General features: G+C 40.9%; 1 protein-coding gene across 1 annotated transcript in view; it reads left to right on the top strand.

Annotated features, from left to right (window-relative positions):
* FREM2 (FRAS1 related extracellular matrix protein 2) overlaps positions 1-20,502 on the top strand; it is a 122,983-nt gene that overhangs the window by 4,351 nt on the left and 98,130 nt on the right. Inside the window, exons 2-3 of the mRNA XM_008631475.2 lie at positions 5-4,346; positions 8,082-8,171. Coding sequence (XP_008629697.1) covers positions 5-4,346; positions 8,082-8,171 — 4,432 coding nt within the window. The remainder of the gene's footprint in view (positions 1-4; positions 4,347-8,081; positions 8,172-20,502) is intronic.

Here is a 20,502-nt window from a genome sequence, read left to right as displayed (position 1 = left end):
GGAGGAGGCGGGCGGCGGGGCACTGCTGAAGCGCGAGTACTTCCAGGTGCTGGTGCGGATCCGCGCCGGGACTGAGAACGTGGCCCCCAAACCCAGCTTCTTGGCCATGCTGATGATGGAGGTGGACCAGTTTGTGCTCACCGCTCTCACGCCTGACATGCTGTCAGCTGAGGATGCAGAGTCACCGCCCGATCTGCTGCTCTTCAACATCACCTCTCCCTTTGGCCCTGGCCAAGGCCACATGGTCAGCACAGACGACCGGAGCTTGCCTGTCACCTCTTTCAGCCAGCGGGATGTGCGGGAGCTGCGCATTGCCTATCAGCCACCCATGGAGGACTCTGATCGGGAGCGGCTCTTTGAGCTTGAACTGGAGGTGTTGGACCCAGAAGGTGCTGCCTCAGAGCCCTTTGCCTTCGTGATTGTGGTGAAGCCCATGAACACCCTTGCACCTGTGGTGACCCGCAACACTGGTCTCGTGCTCTATGAGGGGCAGTCAAGGCCTCTCTCGGGCCCGGGTCCCAGCCCCAACCTGGTGGTCAGTGATGAGGATGACCTTGAGCAGGTGCGGGTGAGTGTGGTGGCAGGGCTGAAGCATGGCCACCTCACTCTCCTGGAGGACACCCCAGGATCTGGTGCCCCTCGTAAACACTTCACAGTGGCTGAGCTGGCAGCCGGCCGGGTCATTTACCAGCACGATGGCAGCGAGTCTCCACTCAGTGACAACCTGGTGCTGCGGCTGGAAGATGGTGGCTCTCGCCACCGCGTTGAGTTCCTTTTCCCCATTACCCTGGTGCCCACTGATGACCAGCCACCCCTACTTAATGCTAACACAGGGCTTGCCATGGCTGAGGGTGAAACAGTGCCCATCACCACCCGTGCTCTTAGTGCCACTGACATTGACTCGCAGGATGCCATCCTACTCTTCACAGTGGAGTCTGGCCCCACAGCTGGGCAGCTCCTGCTCCGTCAAGCACAACCACCTCCTGGCTGGGAAGAGGAGGAAGAAGAGGAGGGCTTTTCTTGGAGGAGGGTGCCAGGTGTAGCAGGGAGCTCCATCATCTATGAAAAGCCAGTGAGAGAGTGGCTGCAACAGGACATTGTGGAAGGGCGTCTCTTTTACCACCACTTTGGGGCTCATAGCCCTGGCCCTGGGGTTGTGTTGGACCAGTTCATCTTTAGAGTCCAGGATGACAATGACCCACCCAACCGCTCTGGACCACAGACTTTTGTGATCAGGGTACATCCTGTAGACAGATTAGCCCCAGAGCTCCATAGTAGCAGCAGCCTGCACTTAATAGTTGCAGAGCAGCAGGTGACCCCCCTGCGGAGGAAGCACTTGTGTTACACAGATCAGGACTCAGGAGACCGTGAACTTCGCTACACGGTAATTCAGCCCCCCATTGACACCGACTCCAACCACCCTCCCGAGGCATATGGAGCGCGCCTTGGATCCCTTGTGCTGACTGAGGATCACTCTGTGGAAGTTACGCATTTCACCCAAGCCCAGATCAATCATCACAAGATCTCGTACCGCCCCCCACAGGAAGAGCTGGGGGTGGCTCCTCATTTGATTCAGTTTCAGTATCAAGTGCAAGATGCGGCTGGCAATGCAGCCAAAGGGACTTTCACCATCTACCTGCAGCCTGTGGATAACCAGCCTCCCGAAATCACTAATACTGGCTTCACTTTGCCTGAGGGAGGCAGCCATGTCCTTAGTCCAACTGAGCTGGATGCCAGTGACACGGACACTGAACTTGCCCATCTCAGATTTATCCTGACCCAGGCTCCTCGGTATGGCCAGTTGCAGCTTTCTGGGTACAGTCTGGTTCCAGGAGGTATCTTTGGCCTAGAGGATATCCGGCAAGGGAGGGTGGTGTATGTGCACAGTGGAGCTGAGAGCAGCAGTGATACCTGCAGGCTTGATGTAAGTGATGGGGTTCATTTTGTGCCCATCACGCTGAAAATGAATGTGCACCCAGTTGATGATGAGGTTCCTACACTACGATTGCCCCCAGGCACTCTTGGTTCCTACCTAGATGTGCTGGAGAATGGTGCTGCTGAAATCACTGCTAATGTCATTCAGGGCACAGATGAGGATACAGATGACTTAATGTTGACCTTCATTGTAGAGGATCCTCCTCAGCATGGGAGCATCCTGGTTCAAGGGGTGCCTGCAGAGAGATTTTCCCAGAGAGATCTGCTTGATGGTGCTGTGGTATATGCTCACACTGGTGGTGAAATAGGCCTTCTGCCCAAGGAGGATGCCTTCAACCTTACCTTGTCTGACCTCTCTGAGAAGTGGCATGTCAGGGGCAGTGTTATCCAAGGAGTTTCAGTTTTGGTGACCATTCTTCCTGTTGACAGTCAAGCTCCAGAGATTTTTGTGGGGGAGCAGTTCGTGGTGACAGAAGGTGACAAACGAGTCATTACTCTTGCTCACCTCAGGGCTGAAGATGTGGATACTCCTAGTGATGATATACTATGTACAATTGTTGCTCAGCCCACATCTGGGTATGTAGAGAACATCTCTCCTGCCCCAGGATCTGAAAAATCCAGGGCAGGTGTAGCTATAAGTGCTTTTACCTTGAAGGACCTCCGTCAAGGGCATATTTTTTATGTCCAAAGTATACATAAGGGTGTAGAGCCTGTTGAAGACAGGTTTGCTTTGCGCTGTTCTGATGGCATTAACTTTTCCCAGAGGCACTTCTTCCCCATTGTTATTGTGCCGATCAATGACGAAGAGCCTGAAATCTTCATGCGAGAGTTTGTTGTGATGGAAGGCATGAGCCTGGTTATTGATACCCCTATCCTCAATGCAGTTGATGCGGATGTCCCTGCTGATGACTTAGTGTTCACAATCACCAAGCTTCCCAGGCATGGCCACATTGTAAACCAGCTGGTCAATGGAACTGTCCTAGTGGAGAGCTTCACCTTGGATCAGATAACAGAGAGCTCCAACATTCTCTATGAACATGATGACTCTGAGACAAGGGCAGACAGTTTTGAGGTGCAACTCACAGATGGTAAACACACCATTAGGAAAGTGGTACCCATCATGGTTATTCCTGTAGATGATGAGACACCCAGAATGGCCATCAATGATGGTTTGGAGATTGAAATAGGGGAAACTAGAACTATTAATAACAGGATATTGAAGGCTACTGATCTCGACTCTGAAGACAAAACCTTGACATACATTATAAATTACGGGCCAGGACAAGGTCTCTTGCAGAGAATAAAGGCTTCAGGTGGAGTTGAAAATATCACCCTGGGAATGAACTTTACCCAAGATGAAGTGGATAGAAATTTGATTCGATATGTGCATTTTGGCCAACAAGGAGTTCGTGATCTTATCAAGTTTGATGTGACAGATGGAATAAATCCTTTAATTGACCGCTACTTTTATGTGACAATAGGCAGCATTGATATTGTCTTCCCAGATGTCATCAGCAAAGGAGTTTCTCTGAAGGAAGGAGGGAAGGTAACCCTTACTACTGATTTGCTTAGTACCAGTGACCTGAATAGTCCAGATGAGAACTTAGTTTTCACTATTACCAGACCACCCGTTCGTGGTCATCTTGAATGCACAGATCAGCCTGGGGTACCCATCTCCACTTTCACTCAACTCCTGTTAGCAGGCAATAAAGTCTATTATATTCATACTTCAGAAGACGAGGTGAAAATGGACAGCTTTGAGTTTGAGGTGACTGATGGCTATAACCCTGTGTTTCGTACTTTCAGAATTTCCATCAGTGATGTGGACAATAAGAAACCTGTTGTCACAATCCATAACCTCGTGGTGAGTGAAAATGAATACAAACTGATAACCCCATTTGAACTGAGTGCAGAAGACAGAGATACACCTGATGCACTGCTAAAATTTATCATCACTCAAATACCAGTTCATGGCCAGATCATGTTCAATAACTCCAAACCAGTCACTACCTTCACTAAACAAGATCTGAATGAAAATCTAATCAGCTACAAACATGATGGCACAGAATCAGTTGAGGATAGTTTCTCTTTCACTGTTACAGATGGCACTCATACTGATTTCTATGTCTTCCCCAACACTGTGTTTGAAACAAGGAAACCTCAGACTATGAAGATTCGAATAATGGCTGTGGACAACAGTGTACCTCAAGTGGTAATAAATAAGGGTGCTCAGACTCTCCGTGTTCTGGCCACAGGTCACATCGGGTTCCTGATTACCAACAAAGTCCTGAAAGTGGAAGACAGGGACAGTTTACATGTTACTCTTAAGATCAGAATCACAGAGGGTCCACGCCATGGCTTCCTGATTCACCTGGGGAAAGGCAACCATAGCATCAGCCAGTTCACCCAAGGTACTACAATACTTCATATGCTTTCTTTAGATCACTGGAGACATTATTTTTCATGCTAAACTCTATAATAATTGATGGGAGAAACTTTCCAACTATGAGCTTATTTATAATGGCTTCATAATTTTTTACATCTGTTTATTTTTTATTGCATCCATGACCGCTTTAAACAGGAAATGTGGTCTGCTGGATAAACAGCGAATAAAGGAGCTTTTTTTCTTTGGAGAGCTTTGTCCAAATAAGTGATGTGATTTGCACTTTCTATCAGTCATAGTGATAAAAGTTTGGATAACAGAATTGGGCTGTACATCTTAAGAGACAGTGCTTTCTTTAACCAGTTTTATTTAGAAAATGGTATGGGAGTGGCCAAGCTATTATTAGCTACTGGTCATACCATGGCTAGGGTATCAGTTGCTGTACAGTCTGAGCACACCTAACTGTAAAAGCAAAATCATTTCCCCACCAGTGGGAAATAATATATTATGAGTGCATTTGTTGCCTTAATTACACAAATCTTTACCACAAAGCGTTTGTGGTAAATTAAAAGGTAATGTAAACATTTTAAAATTATGTCAGTGGTACTTACTTTTTACGTGGAACTAAAATATTTGGTAGTATAAATAGGGCAAAAACCACATGGGTCATATATTCTGAAAGAAAGCCTCAACCCAAGGCTATGAAGTAACTTCAATCGAAATGGGAGCATTAGCTATCTGGAGAATTTTCCATGTTACTTTGCAATTACTTAATGGCTAGTTAATTAAGAAGGAAATCAGGGGTTTTTTTTGCAGCCTTCTGCAGCTGTGGAATGAGCAGACATCACCAACAGTATGGAGACTCAAAGTTAAAGGGGACCAGCCAGGCTGGGCTGTGTAGGTGGAAAGGCTTGAGGTGAACACTTGCAGTTGGCTGTGTTTATTTCACAAAGCCCACACTGGTACATACCTATGTTACAATATCTTGGTTGTAGCAATGTTCTTGTCAGATACACCAAATCTTTCAAACAGGCCTGATGAACTTTCCAATGGTTAGAGTGTCTTAAGTTTTGCAGCACTAGTGCAAAAAAGAGGATGAGAAGAGACCAAACTGTGTCCAAGCTTTGGGAACCACCACAGCTCCTTAAATGTAAGGCTTCAGTAGTAAACTGCGAGTAATATGGAGAGTGTTGTCAGAATAAGTGAGAAACAAAAGAGAAAGGGAGTGAGCAAATAAACAGATTATCACTTATTTTAGTGGGTTTTCTCATACACTGAAGAATGTAGAATTATTGAACAGGTGTTCCTTGAAAGCCGACCACTGCATAGCACAGTGATACCTCATTTGTTCTGAGGATGGGGAGCCCTTGGGAGAGGAATGTATTTCATTCTCTCTTGTGCTGTGTGGCCAGGCATACATTTGTCTGATGACCAAAATGAAGTTGTTGCTTAGCTTTGAATTGGTAGTCCAACCATGTGGCATGAAGGCTATTTTAATATCCTGGGGTTGCCCAATCTGGGTAAGAAGCATGCAATGCTTAGGAAAGATTGGTTTTAAAGCTAGTGAGGATCCCCAGAAAGTCGTGTAACTTCACAAGTTCTCTGACAGTACTAGCACAAGCACTCTTAATTTGTGTTGGATTGAAGAGTGTTTTTAAGAAAAACACATTTCTTCAATAGTATTGGCCTTTGAGAAGGTGATGCTTATGCTATACTGAGACAAATAATTTTCTAATGTTCAGGGCAGTAATAAACAAGGCCCTTTTTTGTCATACTCATTATGACCCCAGTGTAAGTGCAGATTTTGCAATGGACTTTGGGAAGCCTCTGTATTGACTATGGGACCTGCTGTTACACACTTTCTTTTTATGTTTTGATCTTCCCCTCCTTTTAGGTCTCTTATCCTGCCATGTGCCACCTCTTTCAAAATGCTGAATAGTTCCAGTGTCATCAACATGTATGGATTCTTACAGGGCTTGTAAAACTTGGTTAGAGTCTTCCAGTTTATGTTGGAAAGGACCCCTTGAGGTCATTTGGTCCTATCCCTACTCAAAACTGGGACAACTTTGAAGTCAAATGAGACTCTTTAGGGTGGCATGCAAAAATGTTTTGTAAGCTGCTTTCTAGTTAGTGAAGTCCATCCTCAAACTCCCATTTCTTGGATTTGTGCCTGTGGTTGTAGAACAGGGAGCCGGACCACTTTGAGCAGGGTAACAGGATTTATTGTGTGCAAGCAGCGTGAGCAGTCTGGTTTTTCAGATTGCCTGTAACTGAAAGAGAGGGTGGAGCAATTGTTTAGAACACAGCTTTCTGCCTTATGCTAGTGGAGATAATTATATTTTTTTAAGTAGAAAATTATATTGGGTGTATTTCAAAATTATGTTGGAGAATTCCAACATAAAATTAATTTTAGCAGGCACTGTAGTTACATGGTTATGAATTGTGCTTACAACTAGGCGAGTTTTGATATAACTAGCACAACCTAATCAGCTGTGTAAGGAAAGCATAAACTTGCTCAAGTGACTCTGAACATGTTCTTAAGGAGCAGAAAAGAGGTCATTCTTTGCAGTTATTTTTACAAAATTAAGGTCTTTGGATGACAAATGCCCTTTTTTCTTATAAGGTGGTCCTGGTCCTGCAAATACTGGTTCAAGTGCTTATCTCTGTGTATGCTGGAACCATGGATTTTGATAAGGCTACCCACATGAGAAGAGCTGGGTACTTGTGTGTTTGCAGGATGAAAGATTTATTTGCTGCACTGGGATGAAAAAGTATTTGTTTGCATCCTCTTTACAGCCCCATGAATTTTTGATCTTTAACTTTCAAACATTTATGGAAGTGATTCTGCACTAGTTATTTGCTAATAATGCTCTTATCTTGTTTGCGCTCAAAGATGTCTGGTTACTTTTGGAACTGAAGATTTTGTGAAGCTCTAACAGAAGTGCTTTTGACTTCTTTTTACTCATGCATCCACCCAAACATCAGAGGAGAACCTGAGTGATACTTGAGCCCCACTTTAATGCTATTAATGTCTAACACTTTTTTGGAAAAAGATATCAGACCTGGTCCTTCAAAGAAAGTGACAAAAATTAGTTTTTATGTATTACATGTTTCTCATCACTACTCAAGGAAACCAGAAAAAAAATATTAATTTTTTTTTTAATCTTTTACATACTTTATGGCAACTGATGGTTCAAAATTTTACATCAAGGAAACCAGAAAAAAAATATTAATTTTTTTTTAATCTTTTACATATTTTATGGCAACTGATGGTTCAAAATTTTACATTAGGGGTTTTTTTTTCTACTGAAGTCTTGTCTGTTTACTTTGGTTGCATCTATTTGGGTTCTTAAAATAGTCAATCACTGTAACTGTCCTCTACAGTACTTTGCAGGTTAAAGAATGACAGAATCAATATCACAATCCTTGTGGAGATACTCCTCTGTTTAAGAAAATGGACCACTAAAAATATGAAATAGTTCTGACTGTCAAGCCCATGTTTTTAAATTTCATTTCAGTTCTTTTGGTAAATACAGCTTAAAAGAAAAAGAGCTCTGGGGAGGGGGAAGTAAAGGGAGGGAGAATGAATGATATCTGTAAAACTTCAACACTGTTAATACTGAAATTCCTCAGTTCTGCTGTAGAACCTTGACCCCTCTCTTGTTGAAGTTAAGCTATTTAATGTATGCCAAGTTTTTCTGTAAAAATAGTTTCCTACCTTCATCATTTAAAATAAAATCTGTTTTTCCTGAATTCTTTCCAGCTGATATTGATGATATGAAGATATGCTATGTTTTACGAGGGGGTGACAATGCCACCAGTGACATTTTTCATTTTTTGGTTGAAGACGGTGGTGAGTACTCCTAAAATCTCAGTTTTTCTTGTTATTTAAAGACAAAGAATTTAAGTATGCTTTGGGAGTTGAAGAACATTGAATTTAATTGAGGGAAGGAAGTCTGTGTGATCTCCTGGAATGTGATTTTTTTATGGCTTTCCTATATTGTGAGATATTTCTGATGATTACAAAGAGAGGTGTCAATGAAATGGTAATAGCATCTAATGAAAAAACCTCAACCTAATCTAGCAAGAAAGTGAAATTCTGTAAACCTACTCAGATACCTGGACTTTCTGTAGTTTTACCTTTGTATTCCCTGTGCAGGCTCTTTACACATAAATTCTCTTAAGTCTTTCTCTTGAGAAAATTTTCATTTATGGTTATTCTTGTCTACCTTTTTAAAGCTTTTAGTTCTAAGGCTGTTCATATCAAAACATTATCTCTGATGTACCTGTTATGTAGAGTTCAAGTTTTGATTCTACTTACTTAACAGAATCCTCAATGTCTTGTCAAAGATCTTTGTCAGGTGACTGGTGTGAATTCTCCTGGCTAATATTATTTTCTGGGATTGTGGTGGACGCAGAAGAAAATTATAAAAACAGATTGAGAATACTGGCATGTACTCATTTGAGGAAAAAATATGTAGGGGTTTTCTGTTTTTTTTAAAAGCACAAAGAAAGAACAGTTGAAAGGGTAAACAAAATGCATCAACAGGCTTTTTTTTTCCATCCAAAGTCTGACTTGATATGGATATTCCTAAATCTGGATATTCCTCTGTGTGGTAACAGGTGGCTAGATTATGTTACTTTAATGCCTTTTTAAATATGTGATACATAGTTCCATGTGTAATTGGCAATGAATTTTATTAGTTGATTTAATAATATACTTCTTAGAAAGAATGCTTCAAGTTAGCTGATTGTCAGCTCATGTACTCAGCTTGTGTTACAAGAAGCATAGCCAATTAAGGGTATTAAGATCAGTGGACAGGGATTTGTCCTGTCTGTCACAGACTGGACAGTTTTGTCATCATCTACCATTGCTGGAGTGGGATATTAAAGCATGTTGTACTGTTTATTGTGCTGGAAAAGCACAGAGGAAACACTACCTTTTGAGACTTTTGGAAATGTCTTTGCGAATCTTTGTGACATTAGAAACCAGGTAGTGAGATAAGAGTTTGCAACACTTGACTTACTTTCCATAAATGTGTTTTTTCACTGAGCTATAGGTTAGACATGCTTAAAGGTATCTAGAATGGAACATGGGATGCTGTCTTTTCATAGTAATACTTTTTTATGACAGGTGTCACCATAAGGTGACATCATTATGATTTTTGAGTTATTCTTTTAGTAGGTGAACAAATATTGAGTCTTGAGATAGTTTCAAGGTTTTGTGTGATGGGAGTAATTAAAGCTGATGAAAGTTTCCTCTCAGTGAGCTGTTTTAACATCAGTTCTTAAAACTGAGTTGCCCCTTGAGAGCCCAACATTTGTGGGACTTGTCTCCGTGCTATTTAACACTTCATAGTGGCAAATATGTAGTTAAAGCGAATTGCACTTCATATATTCCAACTCTATACCAAGAATTTTTCTTTCATTGGAAAGCTTACCTGCCACATCTGCTTCTATTTGGCAGAGTTGTAACAGCCTGTCAATTGTAACAGCATGCAATTTTCATAATACAAAGAATCATGATGATAACAAGGTGCTTGTTGATTTTTAGAGCCTTTGGAAGTTGTGCCATTATTGTCTTAGAGATTACTTAGCTAGATGGTAAGACGGTCTTTGCTTTCCTGAGGCTATTTGTTGACAGAAAAATGAGCTGTGTTGCATTTCTGAGTATTTCTGATTTTGAAGATGGTAAAGATGCATTTAAAATTGATGAAGTTGTGATCAAAAAATTAGTAGTTGTCTGTCTCAAATATCTCAAATTTATTGGCAATGTCTTTAGAATCTGTAATGGATGAAAAATCCAGCAATTTAACCTACTTCTATTTACACCCTCCTCAGAAAGACTTCAAAGCCAGTGTTTTGCAACTCAGATGTATTTTGGCAGACTTTCAGTGGTGGCAAGGCTATTGTTTAGGTTTTTTTGATTTTAAGCCAAATCATATTAAGAGACTCCACGCAAGAGCTGAGTGAAAGATGGAGCACAGGTGATCAACATCCTTTGTAGAAAGGCACACTTCAGAGTTCCATCTTCTGTATCAGGATTTTTGCAGTAGTAACAGGTTTGTGCTACCCTACAGTGCCCAATGCTATAAATTAAATAAGTGGGACTTCACTTAAACTGAATTGTGTGGTAGTCCATAAGTGATCTGGTTCAAATCAAGAAGCATTTCAAAACATGATTCAGTGAATGAATATGCGTTCATATAATTCAGCTAATGTTATTTCAAATAACTTAAAAACCCTAAAATAAGTCACATCTTGCAACCCAAGTATTTTATGTCTTCTAGGCTTTCATGCCTCAGCAATGGGAACATGCAACAGCAGTTCCTGCTCTTTTCATGTGATGTGAATTAGAAAGCTATTTTTGCCCCAGACCTGTAAAATACTTTTCTGCGTGTCCGGTGATATTTGTTCATAGTCTCTGAACTGCAAATAGGAGAAGAGCATGACTTCCTCTAGGTCTGTTTTTTGGTGGCTGATCTGCCATACTCATTATACCATGTCTTAGGAGAATAAATGCAGAAGCTCTTTTGTTGGCCTCTTAAATGACAGTAGTCTGACTGGGGCCTGAGGCTGTTATTTCATGCAATTGCCTGGAGGCCAAGTACAACGAGTCATCAGACTGCTCTGGTGTGAACTTTTTTTGTGAATTTGGAATTTTGTTTATCTTCTCACATGTAGTAGTATTTATGGTAAGCAAGTTAGGGCAACAGCAAACTAGGTGGGTAGGTGAGGGGAAGAGAGCCAAGTCAGCCCTCTGCCAGCTCTTGGCCCCTTGCCTGCTCCATTTCTCGCAGTGGGAGTAAGGTGAGTGCCATGCTGCATACCAAATCATGACCTGGGATCTGAAAGCATGAAATATGGTACTGGAACAAGGTTGTTTGCCTTGTGGCCAGGGGAGAAAACTGGAGTACAGAGAAATGAAGAGTAGCTTGGGGATTATGGCTATCTCATAATAAACTTTGCGATTATAACTAAAGAGAACAGAAATGAGCTCAATATGAAGAGAAAGGAGGGCCATTTAAAAGGAAAGCAAGCCCTTAGGACTATAATTAACAAGCAAGAGCATAGGCCTGCTTTATTCAAACCAAAATTAGAGGTTACATCAGGAAGAACTAGTTTAAAGCTCTGAAAGAGTCTTATTGTCAGCACCAATTACCTACAAATGTATGGCTCTAGAGATCTTCTGGCTTTAAATGGAATTTTTAATAAGAGTAATTAAAAAGTAAAATATATTGAACACAATTCACCTATTTATCAACACTAGTGTTTTTTAAAGGTAGAAAGTGGTTTTATTCTTCCTATATAGGGATTTAGCCTCAAGATGATCTGTTACTAGGTTGGTGAGCCCATGCATTTCTGTTGTACTTACACTACAGAGTCTTCTTTTCTATCAGATGCTGCTGAGTTAGCATTTGAAAGAGTTGACATTTTGAAAGAAACTACAGTGGTTCATATTAAGAATTTACTTTCCATTTTGTTTTGAATTCTAATCTTAAAATAATCATGTGGAGATCTTTTGAAACTGAAAAAGTGTTATGAGTCCATTTTCGCAAAACCTTGAAGAAAGTGTGGAATTTTCTTTTTCGTAAAGGTTGCAAAATAGTCTCAGTTGAATCACATTCCTCTAGAGTGGCCTCTACATTCCATTAATAAGGTGGAGACAAAACTCTTCTTAGCAAGTGCAAGCATGTGACAGTGGTGAATCCTGATGTTTACATTATTAAGTTCTTAATTCAGTGATTAATAAAGGAATGAATGCTACCAGAAGGCAGGGAAAGCAGGATTTTTTTCTCATGGGGAGGTAAAATGCAAATATAGACTGATAGTTGAACTCTTGGATGTATTTCTGGTATGTAAGTTTGAACACTATTGAAAGACTCACTAGATGAAAAAAAAAGATCCAGTTGAAAATGCTTGAGCCTTTTAATAAGTGAAAAACACACTTGCAGGCTAACTTGTATCTGATAATTTTAATGAGAAGCAGCAGTTTCTGCAGCAAGTTCATATTACTGCAAGCTTGAGAAAATTATGTATGTACGGCACTGCATAGAGTAGGTGCTTCAGCTGTGCCAAATGGCACTAATCTGCATGGAATGAAAGTTGACAGAGAAATTAGCTCCAGTGTGTTGAGCTCTTGTGCCTGTTTCGGAAAACTGCATACTACAATTTTACGCTGCATCCCTTATGAGTTGTCTGAGGCATTTTTGCTCCTTACATGAACTGGGCATGGAAAATGCAGTTAAAACTGAAGTCTGTTGTTTACCTTCTCTTTATTCTTTGCTTGTCTGAGATTCCTTAATGTCACTGCAGTAAATCATAATAATTGACTAAGAATATGGATTTAATGCCCACCTATCCATTCTGTAGAATAGAAGATATTTTCTCCTGAAATGTGCTGTTTCAAATAATCTGAAACTGGTTGAACTGGTTTAAGGCAATTTTTTCACCAGATTCTGCTGATTGTGTAGAGTAAAACAAACATACCCCAAAACTGGAACTAAACTCAAACCCCAGCACAACCTCCATGCCTCCAGAGGCAGTATCAAAGTGAAATACATTCCCCTGCCCAGCAATGGGTGTCTGGGCTAGCAGTACTACTGCAGCAGTGTGCAGGTGCCTGTTAGAGAGCAGCTATTGTATTCTTTTTTGATTCACATAAGAAAAAATCTTTATTCTCTTTAGGTTTTGTAGATAAATCTGAAATGTTCAGGATCAGGTCATGTAAAGTCAATGAAGGAATGTTCATCTCTTTTAAACAGTAGTCTGCTTCCAGATATTTTTAAAAGAAGACCTTGTTCTTGGTCTGCTTGTTACTTGACTAGTGCTCTCATCACAGTAGTTTGCCATGTTTGTTCTCCCTCCTCCCCTGTCTGTTTTCTGGAGCTTGGGAAACTGTCAACCAGGATTGCAGCACCCATGGAAGAAATTCCTGTGTTGAGCCTCTAGTATTTTTTGTTGCAAGAGGCTAGAGCCACAGTAATATTTTGCATTACAGTCAGTCCCGTTACATTTTCCTGTTTTGAGTAACAAAATGAGATAACCCTGATTTGGGCCTTTTAGGTCTGGAGCATTCTGAAGAAAAACCCCAGATCGTGTGAGGGGAAAACCCATTTCCTATTCAGCTTTAATCTGAACCATAATCTGCTTGTCCCTTACCTAACTTCTTTCTCTGCTCAATGCTTAAGTGGAGTCCTCCAAAGTGCTTCTTTATGACTGCTGTGATATCTTGCAACACCTTGCCTCAAGGGTAGAATGGTTTCAAAGGGGAAGTAATGACAGATTCTCATAGCTGTTTTAGGAATGTGAGGATCACTAGGGAAACAAGAATTGTTTTATTTCAGGCTCTTTGGGCAGCTATTCTGACTTAAAGCCAAAGCATTGCAAAGCCAAGGCTCACTAAAACTGGTGATTTACATCATTAGCTAAATCTTACTTAAACTTTTCGTTACAGATGCCTAAATGCCTTAACACAGCACTGCATTTTGCTGTACTAACATTTGGCTAAATCCCCACTGAAGCAAGAATCTTTCAAAAACAATTCCCTGAAGTTAGCCTTTAAGCCCAGTTTATGGGAAAACTTCATAGACTTTTCCCAAATACGTTTATGCAAGAAATTCAGCTGAAGAATCACTGTTCCACTGCCTAGAGAAAGCTCTCCATTAAGTTTGTGAAATACAGTTATTTCATCTGTCATCCTTTGTATTGATAAACAAACAGTATTTTTTTAGGAACTTCACCATCCTGGTATGCTTTATTAATTTGTGAGAGAATAATACTACACCCTTGACTTTAATTATTAAGCTATAACAGTTGTCAGTGCTGTTCTTCAAAGCCAAAATGCTGATGTGTTTTGCTGGGCGAGCTGTAATAATAATGTTGGATCAGACCTTTTGGACTGAATATCTGATAGTTCTTAAAGTGGCAAACTGGTAAAATATGATTGGGAATTACTTGCAGCATCCTTGCTTGACCTTACTTGTAACATTTGGGCACACCAGTCTTGGCAAGACACATCAACTACATTTATCTTTGGCTTAAAAATGAGGGCATCACATGTTGGTGGTTTGCTTGCCATCATTTGTCAAGTACTGTATTGGATTCTGGTCCATTGCCAGGTTTGTTGCTGCTGTTTTAATATACTCTAGGATGGTGCCCAAACAATTTTCCACGTCACACTTCTTACTGTAAGTATTACCAGGGGATTTAAATAGTTAGTTTGACACTACAGTTTATATTAAAAAAATATGATCAAAATAAACTTTACTGTAAATAAAAAATGAGTTCATGGGGTCGTTATTGTGAATGTGGCAGCAAGGTCTCAGCAAAATGAAGTATCTGTGAAAATATACAGGAGTAAGAGATGCTTACGTGGGGCATATAGAAAGACTGGCACAAACCTTACTAACCTCAGTGGAAAGACTTTCATTGTCTTCTATACTAGTTGTTATATTGGTCTTCTTGTCCTGGCATTTTAGATGGAATCATGGAACTTATTAAATTTTCCATTTCTAACTTGAATATCGCCTTATCCTCCCAATAGATACATAGAAAAAGTCAGCTTTGTCTAGTTGAAACAAGATTTTTTTGAGAGGAATAAAGGTAGCTCTGTGATTTGGCAAGAGAATTTTTGTTTGTCTTTAATTATTTGGGTTCAATGGTGATTTTGTCCAAAAACAAAGCTTTCCCTCTGCTCCCCATCCTGGAGTTTTAATCATTTTTTTTAAACAAGCAAAGCAGTGTAATTGAAGGACTGGGTTTAGATATTGCCTTGGATTAGTAAAGGAGAGTCAATTGTGGTTTTAATTGTCTTTTATACAGAACTTAGGGCACTTTGTCCAAACATGGAAGTCTCAGATGCAATTCCTTCCTTCATTTGAGCAGCTTTTTAACCCATACTCCCACTAATGTGCCTTCACTTACATTCTGAGCCGTTTTGTATTAATTTTCTGTTTGCTGCCCAAGTATATGATCTCTGAATTACTCTTTGGAACATTGCCTGCACTTGGATGTTCCACTTTCAACTAAGTATTGTTACTATGGGGCCAAAAAATTCTGTCTCATTTTTTTGCATTTGTTCCTCCTCTCTTTCCCCCCTGTATTTCTACTTTGCTGCTAATACCTCCTGTGTTCCACAGAATAAAATGGCTTAAACAGGCCAGTTAGGAGCAGTGCCTCTCCGAATAACCCTAAGTCTGGTTGTTTAGATCAGGGTTTAGAGCAGACAGATACTGAATCTGTTCCAGTTCTCCTTGAATCAGGGCCAATGGTCTTGTCTTCCATATAGAATGAGCACCTGGACTGTTGGGCTGGTTGAATAGAAAGGAAATGTCTCAAACACCAATACCTGTTGACAGTATTTTTCTAGTTTCCAGCTGAGATCACTTGCTGAGTAGTCACACTTTCAAAGAAGATATAGTTGCAACAAAGTTTACCAGTTTAGCACTTGGATGGAGCTCAATCATGCTTGTTTTGCTGAGCTGAATAGTGCCATTGATTTCATTTGACCTGGTCAGATGAGAGACAAGGAAGGTATAAGGTAGCTGTATAAGTACCTAACAGGCTTTTTACTTAAAAATAATCCACAATTTAGCTTTTATATTCTTGTGATATAGAATAAGGCCTAGATAGCAGCAAAAGAAGCATGACAATGAGCAGTAAAATTAGGTCAAAATGCAAGAATTAAAGGGATTAAGGAGACACACTAGGCTTAAGTAGAAGAATTGAGAACTCTCAGCAGTAACACTGATTGCCAGTGACATGAGAACCTGCAGAAAGACGCTAATTCCTAAAGTGAACTATAATAAGCTTGTAAAATTATCTTGGTAGTCAGTTGGAAATATTTTTGATTTGGATGTTCTGAAGAGCTCTAGAGAAGGGACACTGGCTGCTGTCAAGAAACCCTGCTCACAGCAGCACAGCTTGTTTAATTTCCCAATTTTTTTTAATCAAGGGACTCTAAACAGCCCTCAGGATAAGTTAGCTTTTATCACTTCACTGGCCACTTAACTGTGTAGAGTCCCCTAGAGTTCCTGTAAAGGTTCATTTGAGTAGTAAAAAAAAAGTATGCAGGAAGTTTCTGGATTTCTTTAAAAATTACGTTGATATTTATACAGAGAGTGATAAATATCTCTGAAACAAACAACAGATGCATGAAAAACAGTATTCCAACAAGAAAAGTTAGTATTAATCTATGGAAATATGCTAAGACTCAAGTTAAATTAAAAATTGAGAAAATATAATGATGGCATACGTTGTTATCAAAGTTTTGCAATTTGTGCATCTTAATTTACAGCGTTCTTACTGTTGCAAGTCTCTGTTTGCCTTGCTAGATATTTAGGAACAATTCTTGCCTCAACCACCTCTGTGCTTTTTCTGGAAAAATGAAGACAATTATTTTTGTTTCATAAGCCCAAATTTTGCTTGGATACGGTTCAAATTTTCCCTGAAATTACATTACCTGTTCCTTATAATTGGCATTGAAGTATGTTAGGGAGCGTTTTGGTTGACTAGAGCTTAATGGTGGTGGCAGTAAGGTGGAGTGTTTAGGGGTGAGAATCAAGGCCAACAAGATAGATATGCTGGTGAGAGTCTGTTACAGAGCACCCAACCAGGATGAAAAGGCAGATGAAATATTCTATAAGCAGCTGCGAGAAGTCTCACCCTCACCAGCACTTGTTCTCCTGGGGGACTTCAGCTTGCAGCATGTCTGCTGTAGATCCAGTACAGCACAGAGGAGGAAGTCGAAGGAGGTTCCTGGAAGGTATGGAAGACAACTTCCTGACACAGCTGGTCAGTGAGTCAGCCAGGGGAGGTGCCCAGCTGGACCTGCTGTTTGTGAACAGGGAAGAACTGATGGGAGATGTGGTGGTTGGAGGCTGTTTTGGGCACAGCTATCACAAAATTAATGAGTTTTAGATTCTCAGAGGGACAAGAAACAGAATCAGCAGAACTGCCACCTTGGACTTCTGAAGGGCCAGCCTTGGCCTGTTTAGGAGCTTGGTTGACAGAGTCTCTTGGGAGACAGTGCACAGAGGCAGAGGGGGCCAGGAAAGCCTCACATTCTACAAGAAGGAAATCTTAAAAGTGCAGAATCAGGATGTCCCCATGTGCCAAAAGATGAGTTGGCAGGGAAGAAGACCAGCCTGCCTGAACAGAGAGCTTTGGCTGGAACTTGGGGAACAAAAGAGTTTATCAGCTTTGGAAGAAGGGGCAGGCAACTCAGGAGGACTACAAGGATAGCATGAAGTTATGCAGGGAGAAAATTAGAAGGGCCAAAGCCCAAGTAGAGCTTAATCTAACTACTGCCGTGAAAGACAATAAGAAAAGTTTCTATAAATGCATTAGCAAGAAAAAAAGGACTAAGGAGAATCTCTATCCTGCATTGGATGTGGGGAGAAAAATAATGACAAAGGATGAGGGAGCAAGTTCACCCTCAGTAAATTTGCTGATGACATCAAGTTGGGTGGGAGTATTGATCTTCTTGAGTGCAGGTAGGTTCTGTGGATGGATCTGGACAGGCTGGATCGATGGGCCAAGGCTAACTGGAAGAAGTTGAACAAGGCAAAGTGCTGGCTCCCATTCTTGGGTCAAAACAATCCCATGCAGCACTACAGGCTAACAGAAAAGGACCTGGGGGTTGACAGCAGCTGGACATGAGCCAGCAGTGTGCCCAGGTGGCCAAGAAGGCCAATGGCATCCTGGCCTGTATCACCAATAGTGTGGCCAACAGGACCAGGGCAGTGACTGTCCCTCTGTACTTGGCACTGGTGAGGCCACACCTCAAATCCTGTGGTCAGTTTTTGGGCCCCTCATTACAAGAAGGACATGGAGGTGTTGGAGCGTGTCCAGAGAAGGGCAACGGAGCTGGGGAAGTGTCTGGAGCACAAGTCCTATATGAGGAGCTTCTGAGGGAGTTGGGGGTTTTTATCCTGGAGAAAGGAGGCTCAGGGGAGACTCCACTGCTCTCTACAACTGCCTGAAAGGAGCATGTAGTGAGGTGGGGGTCAGCCTCTTCTCCCAGGTGACAAGTGACAGGATAAGGGGAAATGGACTCAAGTTGCACTAGGGAGGATTTAGATCAGATATTAGAAAAAGTTTCTTCGTGGAAAATCTCATCAGGCATTGGAACAGGCTGCCTGGGAAAGTGGCTGAATACCCATCCCTGGAGGTATTTAAAAGACATGTGGATGTCATGATATAGTGGTGATTTGGCAGTGCTGGGTTAGTGGTTGGGCTCAATGATCTTAAAGGTCTTTCCCAACCTAGATGATTATATGATTCTATGAAATTAAAAGCCAGGAGTGATACAAGCAGAGTGAAAATCCTGTTAGAGTAAATTAATTAATTTGATGAGTGTTGATTATTGTTTGGGTTTGGTCTAGATCAGGATATATTAGATTGGTATAGTGTGGTTCTCTAGGGTTCCCTTCAGTTAATTTTTCTTTTAACAGATTTAACTAAATAGATTTTGGTTTTATTACTAGAAAGGATTTCATTTAGCAGTAGGCCTTTAGGAAGCTCTTTGAAAAGACAAAAAAAAATTTTCCCCTCCCTGAAGAAGGATTTTGGCTTGTTAAAGTTCAAGTCATTAGTAAAACATTAATTCAGTCAGCTTGATACACCATTGCCCTGAATGTTTGCCAGGATTCCAATCTCAGTAACTCTTAAGTACCAGCACAGCACTTCTGTCACTGCTGTGTAATGCACATTTTCTTCAAGACTGTAGGAATGCTGTTACCACACACCTTGTTGCCTCTCTAAAGCTTTGTAGTTAGGGACTAACATAATAATTAGAGAGGGAATTGTAAGGACACCTTTAAAGAAATATTTGAGGCCTAATTCAAAGCCCAGTGCCTCCAGTGAGGCTCTTTGTGCCTCGAGGTTTGTGGTTTGATCCTCCATTACTGAAATCTGTGAGAATACTTTTTTCACTCACTACTGTGGTGTTCAAGAGCAGGTTGTGCAAGATAAGATTCTCATAACTAAAAGTGTGCTGTTATTCAGTGTCCCTAAAACTATTTTGCCCTAGAAGTTTTTTTTTAGGGCCTTGGAAATATTTTATTTCTTATTCTGATGTCTGCTTTTTTAGGCAGAACTTTTGAGCTCAGGAGCCTGAGACATGTAGCCAGTTAAAAAAACCCACGGAAGTACTCTGTATATTATTTCAAGACTTTCCTGGGCTTTGTGCTGAATTCAGTCAATGTCTACACTGTTTAATCTCAGTAATGCCCTTCAAACTGGCTCATCGTGACCTTGGAGGATTTGTAGTAGTGTGTGCTCAAATACATTCTTCCTGAGAGAATTGCACTGAGAGTGTTTTGCACAGAGATATAAGATCCTGGTGAAAAGGAAGCTAGTCAATACCTTTTTTTTTTTTTCTGACAGATCCAAAGTGCATCACACTCAGCTTCTTCTTTAGGAATAGATGATGCAGTGTTCTACATTTAAGATCCAAATTACAGAACTTCTCTAGTGGGCATTTTGGGTGGGATTTTGTCCTGGATTCATCCTAATCAAGTGGAACATTAAAGTGCTGGATTAATAGCCATAATAAATTTAGGTTTTGTTCATAACCTTGAGGATGAGCAGATTTAGGTGTGGCATACTAACAATTGCCCTGAATTCTAATCCAGTTTTGCCCGTAGTTTCCTTTTCATGTGTACTTAAAATTACATAAATCATGTTAAGTATTAAACAGAGCAGTGTTCTGCACTGGCAAGGTGTGCATTTTAGTTGTGAAGCAGACATTTTCAAGCTTGTTGGCTGATTTGGGCATTACACTAAACGTAGGAAAGGACATGAGATTGCCAGTGTCTCTCTTTTGCTTATTAGATCGTTGTGTATTGGATTTGTTGCAGATACTTGAGACCTGGGCTCAATTTTCTGTGCTGCCTGAGGAATCTTAGATAGATATTTCCTACAAAACTGCTGTTACCTTTAGGCTGTAGGAAATGTGAGTTAGCCTGTGCTCCTGCAGAATCCTGTTGTTTGTACACCAGTGGCAAGTGGGAATGAGACAAAGTAAAGCATTGCTTTTGTTACTGTTTTGCCACCACTGAATAAACACAGGCAAAAAGAGGAAAGAGTAGCTGGAATAGGCAGACTTTATGCATTAAACTGAAGCTTTATGACTGCAGTGGTTGAAGGAACCTAAAAATGAGGGATTGCATTGGGATTGA

Source organism: Corvus brachyrhynchos, unplaced genomic scaffold, assembly GCF_000691975.1.
Source record: "Corvus brachyrhynchos isolate BGI_N302 unplaced genomic scaffold, ASM69197v1 scaffold103, whole genome shotgun sequence".
Classification (NCBI taxonomy): Eukaryota; Metazoa; Chordata; class Aves; order Passeriformes; family Corvidae; genus Corvus; species Corvus brachyrhynchos.
The sequence above is the reverse complement of the archived record's forward strand: the minus strand, read 5'-3'. Positions and strand labels throughout refer to the sequence as shown.